The 21,924-nt window shown below is 40.9% G+C and overlaps 1 protein-coding gene across 1 annotated transcript in view; it reads right to left on the bottom strand.

Annotated features, from left to right (window-relative positions):
- SMARCD2 (SWI/SNF related, matrix associated, actin dependent regulator of chromatin, subfamily d, member 2) overlaps positions 1-21,924 on the bottom strand; it is a 654,116-nt gene that overhangs the window by 363,266 nt on the left and 268,926 nt on the right. Inside the window, exon 6 of the mRNA XM_044055380.1 lies at positions 17,786-17,881. Coding sequence (XP_043911315.1) covers positions 17,786-17,881 — 96 coding nt within the window. The remainder of the gene's footprint in view (positions 1-17,785; positions 17,882-21,924) is intronic.

Raw genomic sequence — 21,924 nt, 5'->3', positions numbered from 1 at the left:
GGGCTTTAATTCTGTCTTTTCTGATTAACAAGAAAAATTTCCTTGGAAGAATTGCTCCTTGTCCATTTTGGATGTGAATGTCCGCAAAAAACTCTCAGTTCAGTTTTGCACTGTTTATGTCCAGGAGGATGGCATTACGGATTATTTCTTATAACATTGTGCTAATGTGTATAATGTCTCTAAGTATCACGATCCTGACATAAGACGGCCATTGGGATGGTTCTTGGACACTGTGGGTAGAGCTCAATATAAAGCAAAATGGCATATACCACCTACCAGGAGTGTTGATTTATCTCAGGTCAAAGATGATTGGTTCGTTATGTGGGCCAACCATGCTCCTGTTTTTTTTGTAGCTCTTTTAATCATCTCATCACTGAATGTCCTACTAGGAAATGTACCAGGTGTGGCTGAATGGTTCACTTTTCAAGGAATTGCCCTAGCAGTTGTTTATATTGCAATGTAGCAAGTTCCTGGTCTGATTGTCCTGTGATATTTCCTACCATGGCGTCGCACATGCAGGACACCCGCTCAGCTACCGACACATTTAGGATGTCTCTCTCGGACCATCAACCTGCACTGACTTGCCAATATGCTTCCATCTCTTCTGCTCGATCCTAGCCTCATGACAATCAACAGGATTCTCCTACTCTGCAAACTGACATACATGTCATGCAGCCTGCAGTTCTCGCCGCGTCTCCTGTTGCAGAACCTCCGCAACAGCAGCCTTCCACCTTCATCTCCGATCTTCCAGCAATGGGTACCACGCAGCCCAACGTGCTTATTACGTCATGCATCGTTACAGGTGCTGCTTCTCCTCATTCCTCTTCAGTTGACAACCATCAACATTCTCCAGCCAGCACACCTTCGCCGAAGATGCTGAGGTTAACCTCTTACCTTTTGATTCCACTCCTGATTCACTACTCTTATGCGCCATCCCAGAGGATCAGGACTCCAGCATGGATTTAGAAAATTCCACCTTCCTGACTCCTGCACCTCTCAGAAAGAAGGGTGGTACTAACGGGAATAAGAGGATTCCACATGGCGCGCCTTCATCTGTTAATATTAGGCATTCCACATGGTGCGCCTTCGTCTGTTAATATTAGGCATTCCACATGGCACGCCTTCGTCTGTTAATATTAGGCATTCCACATGGCGAGCCTTCGTCTGTTAATATTAGGCATTCCACATGGCACGCCTTCATATGTTAATATTAGGCATTCCACATGGCGCGCCTCCGTCTGTTAATATTAGGCATTCCACATGGTGAGCCTTCGTCTGTTAATATTAGGCATTCCACATGGCGAGCCTTCATCTGTTAATATTAGGCATTCCACATGGCGAGCCTTCATCTGTTAATATTAGGCATTCCACATGGCGAGCCTTCGTCTGTTAATATTAGGCATTCCACATGGCAAGCCTTTGTCTGTTAATATTAGGCATTCCACATGGCGCGCCTTTGTCTGTTAATATTAGGCATTCCACATGGTGAGCCGTCGTCTGTTAATATTAGGCATTCCACATGGCGCACCTTTGTCTGTTAATATTGGGCATTCCACATGGTGCACCTTAGTCTGTTAATATTGGGCATTCCACATGGCGCACATTCGTCTGTTAATATTACGCATTCCACATGGCGCGCCTTCGTCTGTTAATATTAGGCATTCCACATGGCACTCCTTCGCACGTTAATATTAGGCATTCCACATGGCACGCCTTTGTCTGTTAATATTAGGCATTCCACATGGCGCGCCTCCGTCTGTTAATATTAGGCATTCCACATGGAGTGTCTCAGTCTGTTAATATTAGGCATTCCACATGGCGTGCCTCCGTCTGTTAATATTAGGCATTCCACATGGCGCGCCTTCGTCTGTTATTAGGCATTCCACATGGCATGCATTTGTCTGTTAATATTAGGCATTCCACATGGCACACCTTCACCTGTTAATGTTAGGCATTCCACATGGCACGCCTTCGCCAGTTAATATTAGGCATTCCACATGGCATGCCTTCGTCTGTTAATATCAGGCATTCCACATGCAGTGCCTTCGTCTGTTAATATTAGGCATTCCACATGACGCACCTTCATCTGTTAAGATTAGGCATTCCACATGGCATGTCTTCGTCTGTTAATATTAGGCATTCCACATGGCGCGCCTTCATCTGTTAATATTAGGCATTCCACATGGCACGCCTTCGTCTGTTAATATTAGGCATTCCACATGGCACGCCTTCATCTGTTAATATTAGGCATTCCACATGGCACGCCTTTGTCTGTTTATATTGGCCATTCCACATGGCACGCCTTCGTCTGTTAATATTAGACATTCCACATGGCATGTATTCGTCTGTTAATATTAGACATTACACATGGCATGCCTTTGTCTGTTAATATTAATGGCACACCATCTGTTAATGTTAGGCATTTCACATGGCACACCTTCGTTTGTTAATATTAGGTATTCCACATGGCACGCCTTCGTCTGTTAATATTAATGGCATGCCTTCGTCTGTTAATATTAGGCATTCCACATGGCACGCCTTCGTCTGTTAATATTAGGCATTGCATTCCACATGGCGTGTCTTCATCTGTTAATATTATGCACTCCACATGGCGCGTCTTCGTCTGCTAATATTAGGCATTCCACATGGCGCTCCTTCATCTGTTAATATTAGGCATTCCACATGGTGCACCTTCGTCTGTTAATATTTGGCATTCCACATGGTGCGCCTTCGTCTGTTAATATTGGGCATTCCACATGGCACGCCTTCATCTGTTAATGTTAGGCATTCCACATGGCACGCCTTCGCCCGTTAATATTAGGCATTCCACATGGCACGCCTTCGTCTGTTAATATCAGGCATTCCACATGCAGTGCCTTCGTCTGTTAATATTAGGCATTCCACATGACGCACCTTCATCTGTTAAGATTAGGCATTCCACATGGCATGTCTTCGTCTGTTAATATTAGGCATTCCACATGGCGCTCCTTCATCTGTTAATATTAGGCATTCCACATGGCACGCCTTCGTCTGTTAATATTAGGCATTCCACATGGCACGCCTTCATCTGTTAATATTAGGCATTCCACATGGCACGCCTTTGTCTGTTTATATTGGCCATTCCACATGGCACGCCTTCGTCTGTTAATATTAGACATTCCACATGGCATGTATTCGTCTGTTAATATTAGACATTACACATGGCATGCCTTTGTCTGTTAATATTAATGGCACACCATCTGTTAATATTTGGCATTCCACATGGCACACCTTTGTCTGTTAATATTACGCTTTCCACATGGCAGGCCTTCGTCTCTTAACATTAGGCATTCCACATGGCATGTCTTCGTCTGTTAATATTTGGCATTCCAGATGGCACGCCTTCGTCTGTTAATATTATGCATTCTACATGGCAGGCCTTCGTCTGTTAATATTACGTATTCTACATGGCACGCCTTCGACTGCTAATATTAGGCATTCCACATGGCACGCCTTCGTCTGTTAATATTAATGGCACGCCTTTGTCTGTTAATATTAGGCATTCCACATGGCACACCTTCATCTGTTAATATTTGGCATTCCACATGGCATGCTTTTGTCTGTTAATATTACACATTCCACATGGCAGGCCTTCGTCTGTTATTAGGCATTCCACATGGCTCGCCTTCGTCTGTTAATATTAGGCATTCCACATGGCACACCTTCGTCTTTTAATATTAGCCATTCCACATGGCGCTCCTTCGCCTGCTAATATTTGGCATTCCACATGGCACGCCTTCCTCTGTTAATATTAGGCATTCCACACGGCATGCCTTCGTCTGTTAAATTTTACGCATACCACATGGCAGGCCTTCATCTGTTAATATTAGGCATTCCACATGGCACGCCTTTGTCTGTTAATATCAGGCATTCCACATGGCACGCCTTCATCTGTTAATATCAGGCATTCCACATGGCACGCCTTCGTCTGTTAATATCAGGCATTTCACATGGCATGCCTTCATCTGTTAATATCAGGCATTCCACATGGCACGCCTTCGTCTGTTAATATTAGGCATTCCACATGGCGCGCCTTCGTCTGTTAATATTAGGCATTCCACATGGCGCGTCTTCGTCTGTTAATATTAGGCATTCCACATGGCGTGTCTTCATCTGTTGATATTAGGCATTCCACATGGCGCGTCTTTGTCTGTTAATATTAGGCATTCCACATGGCGTGTCTTCATCTGTTAATATTAGGCATTCCACATGGCGCGTCTTCGTCTGTTAATATTAAGCATTCCAAATGGCACGCCTTCGTATGTTAATATTAGGCATTCCACATGGCACGCCTTCATCTGTTAATATTAATGGCATGCCTTTGTCTGTTAATATTAAGCATTCCACATGGCACGCCTTCGTCTGTTAATATTAGGCATTGCATTCCACATGGTGTGCCTTCGTCTGTTAATATTAGGCATTCCACATGGCGCGTCTTCGTCTGCTAATATTAGGCATTCCACATGGCGCGCCTCCGTCTGTTAATATTAGGCATTCCACATGGTGCGCCTTCGTCTGTTAATATTAGGCATTCCACATGGTGCACCTTTGTCTATTAATATTGGGCATTCCACATGGCACGCCTTCGTCTGTTAATATTTGGCATTCCACATGGCACACCTTCATCTGTTAATATTTGGCATTCCAGATGGCACGCCTTCTTCTGTTAATATTATGCATTCTACATGGCAGGCCTTTGTCTGTTAATATTAGGTATTCTACATGGCACGTCTTCGTCTGCTAATATTAGGCATTCCACATGGCACACCTTTGTCTGTTAATATTTGGCATTCCACATGGCGCGCCTTCATCTGTTAATATTAGGCATTCCACATGGCATGACTTCCTCTGTTAATGTTACGCATTCCACATGGCAGGCCTTCGTCTGTTAATATTAGGCATTCCACATGACGCACCTTCATCTGTTAAGATTAGGCATTCCACATGGCATGTCTTCGTCTGTTAATATTAGGCATTCCACATGGCGCGCCTTCATCTGTTAATATTAGGCATTCCACATGGCACGCCTTCGTCTGTTAATATTAGGCATTCCACATGGCACGCCTTCATCTGTTAATATTAGGCATTCCACATGGCACGCCTTTGTCTGTTTATATTGGCCATTCCACATGGCACGCCTTCGTCTGTTAATATTAGACATTCCACATGGCATGTATTCGTCTGTTAATATTAGACATTACACATGGCATGCCTTTGTCTGTTAATATTAATGGCACACCATCTGTTAATATTTGGCATTCCACATGGCACACCTTTGTCTGTTAATATTACGCTTTCCACATGGCAGGCCTTCGTCTCTTAACATTAGGCATTCCACATGGCATGCCTTCGTCTGTTAATATTTGGCATTCCAGATGGCACGCCTTCGTCTGTTAATATTATGCATTCTACATGGCAGGCCTTCGTCTGTTAATATTACGTATTCTACATGGCACGCCTTCGACTGCTAATATTAGGCATTCCACATGGCACGCCTTCGTCTGTTAATATTAATGGCACGCCTTCGTCTGTTAATATTAGGCATTCCACATGGCACACCTTCATCTGTTAATATTTGGCATTCCACATGGCATGCTTTTGTCTGTTAATATTACACATTCCACATGGCAGGCCTTCGTCTGTTATTAGGCATTCCACATGGCTCGCCTTCGTCTGTTAATATTAGGCATTCCACATGGCACACCTTCGTCTTTTAATATTAGCCATTCCACATGGCGCTCCTTCGCCTGCTAATATTTGGCATTCCACATGGCACGCCTTCCTCTGTTAATATTAGGCATTCCACACGGCATGCCTTTGTCTGTTAAATTTTACGCATACCACATGGCAGGCCTTCATCTGTTAATATTAGGCATTCCACATGGCACGCCTTCGTTTGTTAATATTAGGCATTCCACATGGCACACCTTCGTCTGTTATGACGCATTCCACATGGCATGCCTTCATCTGTTAATATCAGACATTCCACATGGCACGCCTTTGTCTGTTAATATCAGGCATTCCACATGGCACGCCTTCATCTGTTAATATCAGGCATTCCACATGGCACGCCTTCGTCTGTTAATATCAGGCATTTCACATGGCATGCCTTCATCTGTTAATATCAGGCATTCCACATGGCACGCCTTCGTCTGTTAATATTAGGCATTCCACATGGCGCGCCTTCGTCTGTTAATATTAGGCATTCCACATGGCGCGTCTTCGTCTGTTAATATTAGGCATTCCACATGGCGTGTCTTCATCTGTTGATATTAGGCATTCCACATGGCGCGTCTTTGTCTGTTAATATTAGGCATTCCACATGGCGTGTCTTCATCTGTTAATATTAGGCATTCCACATGGCGCGTCTTCGTCTGTTAATATTAAGCATTCCAAATGGCACGCCTTCGTATGTTAATATTAGGCATTCCACATGGCACGCCTTCATCTGTTAATATTAATGGCATGCCTTCGTCTGTTAATATTAAGCATTCCACATGGCACGCCTTCGTCTGTTAATATTAGGCATTGCATTCCACATGGTGTGCCTTCGTCTGTTAATATTAGGCATTCCACATGGCGCGTCTTCGTCTGCTAATATTAGGCATTCCACATGGCGCGCCTCCGTCTGTTAATATTAGGCATTCCACATGGTGCGCCTTCGTCTGTTAATATTAGGCATTCCACATGGTGCGCCTTTGTCTATTAATATTGGGCATTCCACATGGCACGCCTTCGTCTGTTAATATTTGGCATTCCACATGGCACACCTTCATCTGTTAATATTTGGCATTCCAGATGGTACGCCTTCTTCTGTTAATATTATGCATTATGCATTCTACATGGCAGGCCTTTGTCTGTTAATATTAGGTATTCTACATGGCATGTCTTCGTCTGCTAATATTAGGCATTCCACATGGCACACCTTTGTCTGTTAATATTTGGCATTCCACATGGCGCGCCTTCATCTGTTAATATTAGGCATTCCACATGGCATGACTTCCTCTGTTAATGTTACGCATTCCACATGGCAGGCCTTCGTCTGTTAATATTAGGCATTCTACATGGCACTCCTTTGTCTGTTATTACGCATTCCACATGGCACGCCTTCGTCTGTTAGCAATATTTGCAGTCATTTACTAGCTACAACATGTAACAAACTGAATTTCTGGAGAACTTTTATTCTTTCTTTTACTAAAGACGTATACTTGTAAAATGGTACTTTTTTAAACATTCTAGGTCACATATCTGCAGTATCTTTTTTTACTTTTCAATGGACTACAAAATTGTTAAAGCTGTTTTTGGCTTTTTCTGGGGCATCACCCTTAACCCTGTAAAAATGGCGCCTTATATTCACCTCCACATAAAGGTGTTTTTTTCATTTTTACATCCTGGTTTATTTTTACATACAATCTTTCTATTCCCTTTATTAAAACATATTTTGTCTGATGATTTAGCACTGTTGGGGAGATTATTATTTGCTTTCAAGGGCAGATTCTGGACTGCTTCTTTATCAGGCAAAAGGACCGGAACGAAACAGCCAGAATTAGCAAACATTCAACTTTTTCTTTGGCATCACAAAGTCACCAAAGACTTTCAAACAGTGGTACTTTCAACTACAGAACAACGGACATGCTATCAATGCCTACGAACATTATTTCAGTGTTCGTGATCACGGCTTGAAGGACAGGTGGTAAAGTATCATTCTTCCCACAATGGAAAGACTTTCATGGCGTTGATCATTAGACAGGCTTCCCTCGAAGGGCTATTTCTTTCTTCGACCAACTGAACAGCGCTCATGCTTTCGAACAGATTGTGACGGCATAAAAGATGCTGAACATATTTTTATTACCTGTAGGCGGGCTCAACCACTGTGGGATTACATATCCCATTATTATAATTTTAATGCATCTTTTTCCTGTGACAGTGGACAAATGTCTTTATGCCAGTTTTGGTCAGCCATGGGACACTATTACACGTGGACGTTTTGCTAGTTTCCATCATTAATACTTTATGGAGGAGTCGTCGTACTGAGGCCAGAACTGGGAAATCCTACTCACCGACTTTTTCTGTTCAGGTGCTAAAAACATGGATCCTCCAAAACTCCTGGACTTCTTAAAGTACATTTGATCACAATATTTCACATTTAATTGGTAACTAGTTTGGTACCATTTTGTATATATTTTGCTTTGCTTGAATTGAAGTACACTTTCTGTTTTTGTCTGTTGTTTATCTGAATATTTCATAATAAACATATGGATTAATTATTGCAGAGGATCAGTAAAACATTTTTCCATGTTAAGAACCTCAAGTCAGAAAGGTTAGCTGGTTCAAATGGAGGAAGTGTTAACTTCTCTAAGACAAAAATAAGATTCCAAAGAGGGGCCACCAGTTTTTTTTTTTTTTTTTTGAAGCCCCGTTATGCAAACCCCTTTCAAAAACATTTTGACATGAGACTGCATTGAAAGAGGCAGATCAATGGGCAGCCATGCTGAAATGACAGATAAATAAACCACGATGCAGAAGTAAGAAAGGCCGTAAGATAACTCACACAAAAATTTTTAAAACCAGAGGACAGACAGCCCTGAATGAGTGCTGCTTATGTTGTTGGCACCAACTAGAAAATCTTTTCCATTTGCTAACGGAATTTTCTAGCAGCGGCTTTCTTGCTTCCATTAGTACCTGCTGTATGTCCTCAGTAAACATGTGATTGATTGATTGATGTCAGGGTGCATCAGACATCCGTGTTCTTGTGTGCGTAGATCCATTATGTGAGGAAACATCTTGAAATTGCCCCTGACCATTTCCAAAAGAAGGGAGAACCTCTGCTGCCTGAGCCAGAATGGAGTCACTACAATGATTTTGGGGATTCCTTCTGAATAATTCAGAAGTACTCTGGATTAGTGGAAAGGGTGAAAAAGCATACAGGAATATTCCTGTCCAAAGAAAAGAAAAGAAAAGGGCATCTGTCTTCCAGGCCTTCTTGCATGGAGTCTTTGAACAGAATCTTGCCAGTTGATTGTTCAGAGAGGAGCAAATATATCTGCTTGAGGAATTCCCCACAAATGGATTAAATCTTGAATGATCCCCACACAATTTTGCTTTGATGGAATGTAAGATGCCTCTACAGTGAGGTTGTGATGTGAAACTATATCCTTAGTTAATTTGGCTAGTCTGCAAAGGGGGTACAACCTATTTCCTCCTTGCTTGTTGATGTACCACGAGTGTGGTATTGTCTGTAACCACTTGAAGAGGTCCTGTGGACCAAAGATGATTCAGAGAGTTGAGTGTCTTGATCAGGGCAAGCATTTACTTTACATTTATGTGATTGCATCTGTCCTTGGTGTTCCATACCACGTGCCCTCTTCTCTCTCATGAAACTGCTCCCCAAGCAAAGTCTGAGGCATTTCTGGGGACGGACTGCTTTGGATCCGGGAGGAAGAAAGGGAGAATCTGGATTTCAGGATAAATGTATCCGACAAATGACTTCTCTTCTGACAAACCCCCAGTAATGGGGTTTGAAAAGATGAAGGGTGTAGGTGCTGGGAACCAAAGAGAATTCAGATACCACTGTATCAAGAGAATCCTAGATGCCATGAGACCCAAAATCCTGAGGTATTCCCTTGCAGTGGCTGAAGTCTGAGTGGAAAACCTATTTAGATATAGATCTATTTTTCCTGTGAAAGAACAGTTCTTTGAACTGAGGTGTTTAGTTGACATTCCAGAATACAATCCTACGTGAAGGAGTCAAGAAAGACTTTTGAATGTTCTCTTGGAATCCCAGCTCGTATAAGAGATCTCTCTCACCCAAGTGGGAGATTCCTTACACTTTGAAAAGACTCTGCAAAGATGAGCAAAAAATCGAAATATGGAAAAATGTGGATACCCCGTACCCTGCAATGAGTTGTAACTGGATCTAGACACTTTGTGAACACTCCTGGTGTAGTGTGTATTCCAATGGGTAAGGCAGAGAACTGATAATGTGATCTAAACAAACAAAACCTTAAGAAAAGTCTGAAGTCTGAATTAATAGGGATGTGACGATAAGCATCTTTTAAGTCTAGTGTTACCAGGAAATTTGAAAGAGGAAGTAGTAACAAGTTGTGAAGGGGCATCATTTTGAATTTGGCACTATCACAAACAGATTTAGGAAAGAAAGCTCCAGAACTGGTCTCCAACCATTTTGTTTCTTTGGTACTAAGAACATCCTTTAATTAAAAAAACATTCCCCACCTGGGAATTAGGAACTGGTTCTACCACTCCTTGGGACAACAATTGAGGAATGGGTGGAAACACAGTCTGATCTGGAGAATGAGGAATGATCCGTTGGAAAGAAGGAATTTCCTGCCACTGCCATCTGTAAGCTTGACGAATGATTTTCAGAACCCATCTGTCAAACTGTCTGCTGCCAAAGAGAAAAACAGAGATGAACCTTCTGGAAGGAAAAAATGGTCCAGGATGGGAGAGGGTCAGAAAGTCATTCAGACTTGTTGGACTATCCTTGGTTATGGGGGGGGGGGGCTGGGCCTTCTTTTTGGAACCCCCTTACCATTTCTTCTTAAACATCTGTTTACCTGCATTTTGTTGAAACTGTTTATTCTGCTTTTCCCCAAAACTGGATCAGGAGATAGAAAACACTTTGGAAAATGAGAAATGAAAATCTTAAGACAGTCCCTGGATCAGCTTGCCCCTTTATTCACACTTTTTGATCACCTCTGCAGTAGAGTGGGCAAACACTAAATCTCTATCCAAGGGTGAATTTAAAATCTCATTTTTACATTGTCTGGCAGTTCCTGAGAATGCAGCCATGCAAAGCTGATCACAGCTGCACCACAGCCACAGCGCTGGAACAAGCATCAACAGGGTCCTACACATACACACACTGCAAAAATTTGTGCAACAGAAGAAACTAAACTGGTTAGAACACATTTTCCTCATAGTAAACTGCAGATAAAACATTCCTCACACCTTCACAATTAGTCAGAACAAACTAGCTAGCATATTAGTCTGACAATTCAAATATCTGAAAGTCAAAGTTGTAGAAGTATGTAAATTTTCCCATACCCATCAACAATGTTCCCATCTTTATCAGAAAGAGTAGAATCAAATTAACTAAGTGCTTAGCAGCAGTGGGATCAACTAGAGCTACATCTGCTGGGTCAGGTTTGGGAATAGTGTATAAAAACTAAAAAGACTGAATAACTTAATATATTCTACTTTGTTCACGGGCAGCTGGCTGACTATCAGGAAAACTGCAGGCATTAAATACACACATATTCTAAAGCAGACAGAACAAGAGGAATGTCTGTAGGATCTGTAAAATCCTTCTATAATAACTAATTTTCTGAGGGACTGAGAAATAGCGTTCTCCCATTAAAATACTGGAACATTCCAACAATAGTCTCAGACAATGATACCCCACTGGGAAAATCAGAAACTGAGCTCTCTTGAGTCTGGATCAGAAATCTGAGGAGAAAATTCTGTATCCATCCCTGCATCTGCCCGTTCAGATACAGAATCCTAAATCTCTTCAGGAATAGAGGAATCTATCCTTTTTTTACCACAAACCACCGTATAAGAAGTATCAATCACCTGACTCAAACCCTGAGCCAGTACCAGTAAACTAGTCCTATCCAAAGAAATCTGAGGAGGAGTAGATATATCCTTACGTTTCTAGTTCTTTTTTGACAGGAAAAATGTGGCCAACTGTGCTACTAATGGCAGCCGCTGCTTCCCCAGCGATGGGCACAGCATTCTGACACAACAGGGAAGCCTCCCCTGTTCCCTCTCCCAGGACCAAGGGTGGCTCTCCCTTGCCCACTGAGGGGATCCAAAAGCTGCAAATCGCTAAGCTGCTGTGGTGGCAAAGGCTGTTTGCTCATTTTTTTTTTTGTGGCTGAAAGAAGGACAGACAGTGGGACAGAGAGTTTGTACCATGGTCAAGACAAAAATGGTGCCTCTTCCCAGGAGAGCAAATGCCGGTAAACACTACCAGTCTACAAACACTATCTTTTTGTCAGAAAACACAGTGAAAAGCACTTTAAAACACAATGCTAGCACAACAAAATAAAATAAGCTCAATTTCTCCACAGAAAAAATGTTTTCAGTTACTTTACACAACCTTTAAACAGGAAAAAGTGAGCTCTCCATTTAAAAATAAACTACAGTCTCATGACAGCCTGATAAAACACAACACTCCTAGCTTTAAAATAATTTCCATGAAGTGGAAAGTGATAAAACAGCAACACAAATAAGAAAACGGAAGTTTTTACCCCCCAAAGAGAACTGCCCAGCAAAGGAAAGCACGAGCCGACCATTGATCCTTAAAAGCCTCAGAGGAGCGGACTTTTCAGTGGTAGTAAAGCTCTGAAGGGCTTCACAACCAGTTTGTCTTTAGTTAGCACAGACAGAGCTGCCCATTTCGGCTCAGGGAAGGTGCCCTGAAGCTTTGGAAACTGGCCGGCTGGCAGGCTATAACCCATATAGGTATAGCTATTGCAGCAGTGATCAATGTGATGAACATCAACCTTTTCATGTGTTTTTATATATAGTGACATCTAAAAAGTCTATTCTGTCATCGGAATATTTGTAAGTGAATTAAAAAAATTGGAACTTTGATTAAAAAATGTCACAAAACCTTCTAACAAAGATGACTCCTTCCATAAAAAAAATGTCATCTGGGTATCTTAAATAAATGTCCCAGAGACAAGTCAACAAAGAAAATGAAACACTAATCTCCCAATATGGCAGTAGTAGGTTAGCATAGACAGGGGCATATGAAGCACACAGTGTGGGACACATGAAGCACACAGCGTGGGACACATGAAGCACACAGCGTGGGACACATGAAGCACACAGTGTGGGACACATGAAGCACACAGTGTGGGACACATGAAGCACACAGTGTGGGACACATGAAGCACACAGCGTGGGACACATGAAGCACACAGTGTGGGACACATGAAGCACACACTGTTACTCTTTTTGTTTGATGATGAAATTCTCCTTTAAAAATAACAAAATTATTGTGCAAAACGAAACATAGAGCTTCTTTTTGTATATCAATATCCAAAATGGAATAAGGCAGGTTATCTGTTATAAGATCTTCAAATCAACCTACACCTGTTTCATTAGAAATAACACAAAATAAATCCCTGATGTCCTTTGTCACAAAAATCTCCACATTAAAATACCCGACATTAATTCTAAGAACTGCCAGGAATCCTGTAGGACGCATAGAAATTTGTACAAACATCCCCCCAACCACTAAACTTACAGGTTCCATTTTGAACTCTCTCTCACCACTACAATCAGTCTCAGAAGGGATTCAATACATGCTTATGCATTTTCAGGTTTAGAAAAATAGTAGAAGCCCTAGGTGTGTCCACTTTTAAATACTCATACAAAGTAACATCAATTCTTTACTCAAACAATAAATCTTCTAACCAAAATGAATCTTGTTTTAAGACAGATGAATTTCATTCAGGGAAATATTTTAATATGATTGTCCATTGTTTAAGTTCAAGCATTTTTCCACCACAGTCAATAGGCAACATTAATAACTCAGAGACATGTCCCCCGCTAAACTTTGTAACAAAAAATGTTCACTGTGAGTCACATTGTTACAGAGGTCATCATGTGTCCTCCTTAAACTTTGTTCATGCTGTTTTTCAAATAAAGATTAATGGGGGGTTGTGGATGTTATTTCTAGATAAATTGTCATGCTGAGCTACACCTTTTTGATGTTAAATACAAGTGCCAAATTTAGTTTATGCACAAAAAACTGAACTTTGCAGTATGAACAAATTAAAATCCTACTTCAAATAAATGGTGATGTAAATTAACAAAAGTTCCTATATAGCTGAAAGCCTTAAAATTGTTTATGTTTGTAATTCGTACAATACCCGTTAACAAGGCGACCACTGTCATCTCGTCCACTGAGCTTGGCCATGGCCTCTATCCCTGCCTTTCCTTGAAGGATTTTGATGATTTTTGTTGTCTTTCCACTGAAGGACTAAAATCCTCAACCCTGTATGCCAACAAGTTTTGTGTGGTGACCCTTTCACTTGAATCAGTCCTGGGCGGGCTTGCACTGTCACCTTTTCAGCAACACTGCCTGTAAAAGATCCAACTTTGTTATTCACTCGCTGTCAATTTCTCCAATATGACCAACCTGTTTAGCAGGCAAGGATGCCATATATGCCCCTCCTTTTTTAAGAGATTTAATAATTTTGACATGCTCATCCACTTTCTTGAACACAGCAGTGTATGCGTCCTTGTACAACACCAAATTCAAGCATTTAGTAATGGAGTTGTTTAACGACAGCAGCTCTTGGTTCACAAAATGTAATGGTCTTTCATTATCTTTTATAATTAGTGCCATAAGATCAAAATAAGTTGATCAGGTCTTGATTCAATGCAGAATCCTTAATTAACCCAAATGGGTCTTTCCATACCCTTAACCCTTTAGGTACCCTTCTCACCTTTATGCATTCCGTAAAAAAGCAGTTGGTCCAACTAAAGGGACTGATGTTTAAACAACATTTTGTTTTCAATTTTCTGTCACCAAGGACCCATGGTCGACTTTGAAGGTTGTGCTTCAGGGCTGGCAAACTTGGCACGTAAAAAATCTACTGCCAATCATTAGCAGACCGGAGTTCCGCTGTGGCGACCCCTAACTGTTTTGCCGAAAGACACAAACAAACAAATTAAAGTGGTTAGGAAAAAACACTAGAAGGTCAATAGATTGGTTGACAGACCACTCTGGCACCACTTTTGGTAAAAAGGAAGAATTAGTTCTCAGTGATACCCTATCCTTAAGGAAGATAAGATATGGAGGTTTGATGCATAAGGCTTGAAGTTCTGGCCGACGTAATTGCAATCAGAAACAAAGTTTTCCAAGAGAGATATTTTACATCACATGAAGATGCAGGTTCAAAGGGGGGAGCTGTTAGAGCTTGCAGAACCAATGACAAATACCAAGGTTGTACCAGTTTTCTAAAGGAAGGTTTTAAGTGGATAACCCCCTTGAAGAAAGTCCATCTCTCCTGAAAAGCAAAAGTCCACCAGTAACCACTGATCAAAGCTGGAAAAAGACCCAAGGTTATCTGCAAGTGTACTGCAAAAAATATTATGACAGGTGTGATAGCGAACATCACGAAATTATTCACTTGTAAATTCAACAAGAAATAAGTGTTGCTGGCATACTCATTAGATAAATCCCATGCCTCTGTCTGTTAATAGTTGAACTAGCCTGGTTAAATTACTGACCAGGCATGTTGTGTCCTTATCTTCCCTCTATGGGAATGACCAAAAAGGTCCTACGAAGACATGACCAAACCCAAGTTCACCAACAAAAAGTAACCAACATAGTGAACCACAGAATCTGTTCAGTGCTTGTACAAATGCTGCAACTAATAAAATAAAAAAGCGAACAAGACTGTCTACAAAGACTTTTATTCAAACTGAATTTAGCACTTTCATCTGAGTTGTAAAAGACCATCAGAATAATTACAAACATTTTTAGAAATATTGAAAAACAGTAAACGTTGTTCAGATGTAAACATTCATACTGAATATAAATATGAATAAAGACAAATATATTTTGTCCACAATTTTAAAAACTCATTCTTGTTTTCTATAAATTACTGGCCTCTTTAACAAACAATTAATAACTAACATTGTTCAGGACAGGGAGCATACAAGCTTCCAACCCTTCTTGCCACCAGAGTTCTCTAAACTCTAAATTTTTCAGTTCCCTACAAAGGGGCCTGTTGCATCCACACAAGAAACCACAGTCTACAGGGTTTGTGTAAATGAGCACAGTTATGCAATGACGGTACATGCACATAGTCATGCAGTGATGGTACATGCACATAGTCATGCAATGATGGCACATGCGCATAGTCATGCAATGATGGTACATGCACATAGTCATGCAATGATGGCACATGCGCATAGTCATGCAATGATGGTACATGCACATAGTCATGCAGTGATGGTACATGCACATAGTCATGCAATGATGGCACATGCGCATAGTCATGCAATGATGGCACATGCGCATAGTCATGCAATGATGGTACATGCACATAGTCATGCAATGATGGTACATGTGCATAGTTATGCAATGATGGTACATGCACATAGTCATGCAATGATGGTACATGCACATAGTCATGCAATGATGGTACATGTGCATAGTTATGCAATGATGGTACATGCACATAGTCATGCAGTGATGGTACATGCACATAGTCATGCAATGATGGTACATGTGCATAGTTGGTACATGCACATAGTTATGCAATGATGGTACATGTGCATAGTCATGCAGGGATGGGAATTAATGGCAACAGATACCTCCATAATATAATAAACAGTGGAAGGTAAGCAAAGGCAACTATAGGAACATGATGTGAAAGTCAAAGGTATGAACAGAAGCATTTGTTTACAGTGGCATGTGGCTTTGTCCTTACATATTCACAATGAGTGGCAGACAATGCATGCAGAGGCTGTGTAGCCCTGGATGTACAAAGGAAAATAAATACATACATACATACGTACACACACACTCACACACCTGCACACACACACACACACACCTGCGCGCGCACACACACACACACACACACACACACACACACACACACACACACACATACACACACACACTATAAATAAATATGGGAATGCTGATTATTGTTAATGCCTTTTTAGTCATCAAAATTTGGTCAACTAAGCAGATGGTCGATAGGCATGCACTTTCTTCAATATTGTGCAATCTCAAACCTAGTATATATAATTAGCAGGGGGCATGAGGGTGTTCTCTAAAAAATTGATTTGTGCTTATGTTTTGCATTTCAGTTTTTGCATGTGCTTAGGCTGTTCCTTGGTGCAACCGTAGAGTATCACATTTCCAATGTCAGTGTCTTCTGGTCAACATTGTGAGTGTGGATATTTGAGTCATTTGCTAATAATCAGTAGACCCACACACATATATACATATTATTTATATACACACACACACACACACACACAGGTAGATATGTACATATGTGTATGCGCGCGCGTGTGTGTGTGTGTGTGTGTGTGTGTGTGTGTGTATGTGTGTATGTGTGTGTGTGTGTATGTGTGTATGTGTGTGTGAGTGTGTGTGTGTGTGTACACAAAGTTAACAAGGCCAGGAGAAACAGATGTTTTACAAACTGCATCTCTTTCTAAATATTTACTGTTTTAACCATTTACAAAATAATAGTTACATGAAATCCAAGCTAAAAAAAAACAGATGACAAAAACAAAACTGCTACAAAGAGCAGGAGTTTCATTTTGGTACCTACCCACATTTAAAATGGTACACTGCATATCCAAGTATGTAATCTGACATTCAGTGTACTTTGACTATTACACAATAAAAATCACTGCAGTATTTAACTTCCAGGAATCCCTGAACAGTTTGAGGAACGGTCTTCAGGAATGTCCCTGGGCAGACTCTGGAAAACAGGACTTAATACATACTAAACATGAAAACAATTATGATATTCCGGCAGGTTATCCATCAGTCAACCTCATCTCGGAGTGATCCAAAGCAGATCACCTCATAATGAGAAGTATTGTGACAGCAATCATCAGATTGTGATGGTGGGAGAAAGATGAACAATTAGTGCTAAAGAAATAGACTGCATAGCTTCTGAATAGATATGGGGCAGTCTGATGTAAAATGTTAAAAAAAAGAGGTTTGTCTTACTTCTACCAGGTGGTTATCTGGTCCATACAGGTCCTTGTCAAGTTCAATTACAAGACTCCTGAAAAAGGAGGAAAACTTCCTCTTCTGCTTTCCGAGCTAAAAAACAAAAAGCAAATGCTAAGTAAGGAAAGGTAGACCGTCTGTGTTCTGTCATATGAATTCAGGCAAGTCATCAAGTGAATTTAGCACATAACTTCAAACAAATGCATCTTTTATTCAGTTTTCAAAGTCGGGGTGGTTGTCCCTCCTCTTTTCACTTATGAAATACATAGGGGAATACACAGTTAAAAACGTCACCTCAAATGCAGACCCAACAGACAATACTAATCTATAACAGAAATGCTTATGGTTTAACACGAATGATAACCCAAAGGTCATTCATTCTGACCTTTAATGAAATTATTTGACTTCATGTGATGTTATGGGTAGATGGTTTAACACCTCCGGTGTGCACGCCACCAAAAATTGTTTTCCCACTGTTACCTCAAACAAATGCAAACCAAAGGCAGGTATGTGTATTAAAAGCAGAGTAAAGGGGACAATGAAAGCTCGGCTGATGTTTGATTGGGGAGGCACAAACAAGCAGGCATATTTAAACGGAGACGCAAAGCACTTTTTTAAACAAAGGTTGCTCTATTGCTGTAAACTTTAATGTAATATAGTTCTCTGCTTAAATGATTCTTGGATAACAGTCGTGTATGTACATGAATGACAGCCGGTAGGAAATTGTGAGCAAAAGTTATGTGTGGCATTTATTTGTTAACCAGGTAAGTGGGCCCATTCCAAGGACCATTTTCAGCCATGACATGGAGTCAAGGTACACATTACATGCAAAACTAACTGGAGTACACAACAATTCAGAGACACTTTCACAGAAATTAAACACAATATGAAATAATACACTAGGCTACAATGTAATCTGTAAATTTAATTACACAAAAAATACTTAACATTTCAATAAAGTTGTACGAAAAGCATAAGCCCATCACAATTTGACACGCATGCCGTGTTGTCCAATAGTGTTTAGTGTAATTCAGGGCGGAAGGTTCTGTTATGCACCGTCTATCTTACAAACAGAAGTTAAGTACTTACTGTTAAGCTGGATCCTTTTCATCCAACATCATGTGATATGACAGCGCAGTACCGCACCGTTCCTTAGATTCGATCCAACCACAGTGCAGCGAGCTCCTTCACACTTTCCCATAATTCATGTAAACCTCCCCCGTCAGACCCAGTTTGTTGCCTAGAGATTACATGCACTAGGACAAAAACATGATAATTTGGATGGGGGATTGAGGGTGGGACATCATTTAGGACTGACTTGGATGAAGAGGATCACTGTTATGATAAGTACAGAACCTCTGTATACTACTTCATTAGCCTGTCCGATCCAACACAATGGACAGTGACTAACAGTACAAAAACAAAAACTTAGAAAAAGTTAAACCTTCATTAAGCAGGAAAATGCAGCCATAACATTGAATAACATTACCTATCTATTGATGGAGTATCATAGGAACAGAGCCATGTGTATGCACAATGTTGTTTCAGTTCAGCTCTGAAAGAAATTAGTTTGTCTCTGAGATAGTGGAAGGGAATTCTACTTCCAGCAAATGCAGCTGAAGTGGACTGTGGCACCAGCAGGAGTTTTGGATTTGATTATGGTAAGTAGCATTTTGTCCCCAGATTGAAGAATTCTAGTAGGTGTTTATAGGCATAAGAGTGATCCAAGGTGTGGATGTTGCTCTGTTTTTTTAAGTTGTTTGTGGATTACTAGTACCTGCGCAAAGGCAAGTGTATGCGACGCTTCAAGCCAGTTTAAATCTTTGACAGCAGATCAGTAATGCGACCTGTGGGGTACGTTTGTCATTGTTACTTTAGCACTGCTGAAGTGTAAGCGCTAATGAGGAGGTTAATTTAGTTATGACTGCAGAGCCAATAGCTTTCCCAGCAGAGTCTATGAAAAAAAGGTTTAGCTCAGCAGAGACTGCCTAATTTGCACTTTGTTTTTTTTTTTTTTCACTACTTGTAGAATATGATGGTGGTGCTGCGGTAGCGTTGTCGCCTCATAGCAAGACGTTGTCCCGTTCGATTCTCAGCTAGAGCGTCTTCTGTGTGGAGGCATACGTGAATGGGGCGTGCCTTCGTTGAAGGATGTGCGCCAGGGCTGGTAACCCGGTACGTAAAAATCCACTACCAATCATTAGCTTATCGGAGTTCTGCTGTGGCGACCCCTAACCGGGAAAAGCCGAAAGACACAAACAAACAAACTTGTAGAATATGATGGTTGAATTTCAAATTGTTACATATAAAGACCCTAAGTAGTTTGGTATTGGTTACCTGTTGAAATGTCGTATTGTTCTTTGAGATTACAGAGAATTGATGTTTGTGGGTTTAGAAATGCTTTGTTTTCTTGGCAGTAAGGAGGAGCTGGGACTTTACCAGACAAGTTTTAAATCAATAAGGACTGTTGTGTTTGTTGTTTAAAGGTAAGGTCATTAGCTGTGCATACAAGCGTACAGTCACTGCTATATTGGACTATTGTAGCATGCATGGATGCTGCGCGCATGTCATTTGTAAACAAAATGAAGTGTAAACGGGGCCAAAGAGTGATCCTTCTAACACACCCATGCATACTACGGATACTGGCAGGAAGGAAGAGTGGTCACCATCCCCATTTAACAGCCTGATGTCTGCTGGTCGAGTAGATACAGAACCAGTGACGGCCAGAGTCTGAGAGGCCTATTGTTGAAAGTTTGGCTAGCAGTTTCTGGTGGCTAACAGTATCAAACACTTTTGATATGTCTAAGAAACGGGTGGACACCAGGTTGCTAGATTTTCTATTGTGATTAACTGTGTCAGTGAAACTTAGATAGGCTGCAGTGTTGCTGTGGTGAGGTCTGACACTCTGCCATGTAGTGGAGAGTAGATCAACTGAATTAGTTGAGAAAGGGTGCACGTCATGATTTTAGACACAGGAGACAGAACAGCAATGGGTCTAAAGTTAGAGAGGTCTGTGGAAGGGCCGCCCTTGTGTAAGAATATGATAAAGGACTTTTTTCTAAAGTCTGAAGACATAGTTCTTCTTTCCTGAGTGGTTTATTAAGATGGATACAGGGTAACACAACAGCCTCTGCAACAGTCTTGATGTATGCAGGAGAAAGATGGTCAGAGGCTACAGTAGTGGGTTTTAGTTTCTGAAGGAGTTTTTTGATGAAGGAGGTGGAGACTGCTTTATTTGAGAAAGATCTGCCTGTAAGTGCTGTCTGGTGTGGAGACAGAAGATTTAGAGTGGAGGTTGAGGTTTTTATTAAGGATATTATTTGAATAAAGTGGGAGTTAAAACTGATGGAGATGCTCTCATTTTGGTTTGGGGTGGATGGGACAGGTAAAGTTATTTTTCCAGGTTTTAGCAGGTTATTATTGATCTCCAGGATGTTTTGGGATAGTCTTGTGTTTGTCCTGGAATTAAGTATAAAAGTTTTTTTGTTCTGTCTTATACTGCATTTAACATTTTTTTTAGTTTTCTGAGTTGTTGCAACTTGGAATTTATTTTGCTTTTTAGCAGACTTTCTACATTTTATCCCATTCTTCCATTAGTTTTGTGTTTTTTTGGAACCACGAAGCAGGGTTGCTTTTGATTCTTTTTGTTCTAAGGGGGCTAGATTATTTAGTATACTTAGGAATACGTTACTGAATTTTAGACTTGCATCATCTAGGAGGCGTTATGTGAGTATGTTCCAGCTGTAATGCTGCAACGTACTGATACAGGTTTCAGTTTGAAATCTGGTTAAATTTCTTACCTCTTTTAAATGTTTAAAATTTTGCTTTTATGTCTAATTAGATAAATGGGGAAGTGATCGCTGAGGGAGTTCGATGAAATATCAAATGAGTGCTTTTCCTGTGTAGTACAGGATCATACACGATTACTAGGCTAATGAACCTGCAACCCCTACAAGACTAACCAATAGTTTATCCCCAAAAAAGAAACCTCAATCAGCACCTGTCGCCCCTGTCAATGAGGGACACCGGTGGAACTCCTGGGACAAATATGTGGTTTCCCATCCACTCATCAAGGTTATGCATGAAGAGGGTCAACGACGTACTTTGTTTGAAATGTCTGCGGAGTCTATTCCAGC

This window comes from Protopterus annectens, chromosome 13.part0, assembly GCF_019279795.1.
Source record: "Protopterus annectens isolate FY-2018-M chromosome 13.part0, PAN1.0, whole genome shotgun sequence".
Taxonomy (NCBI): domain Eukaryota; kingdom Metazoa; phylum Chordata; order Ceratodontiformes; family Protopteridae; genus Protopterus; species Protopterus annectens.
The sequence above is the reverse complement of the archived record's forward strand: the minus strand, read 5'-3'. Positions and strand labels throughout refer to the sequence as shown.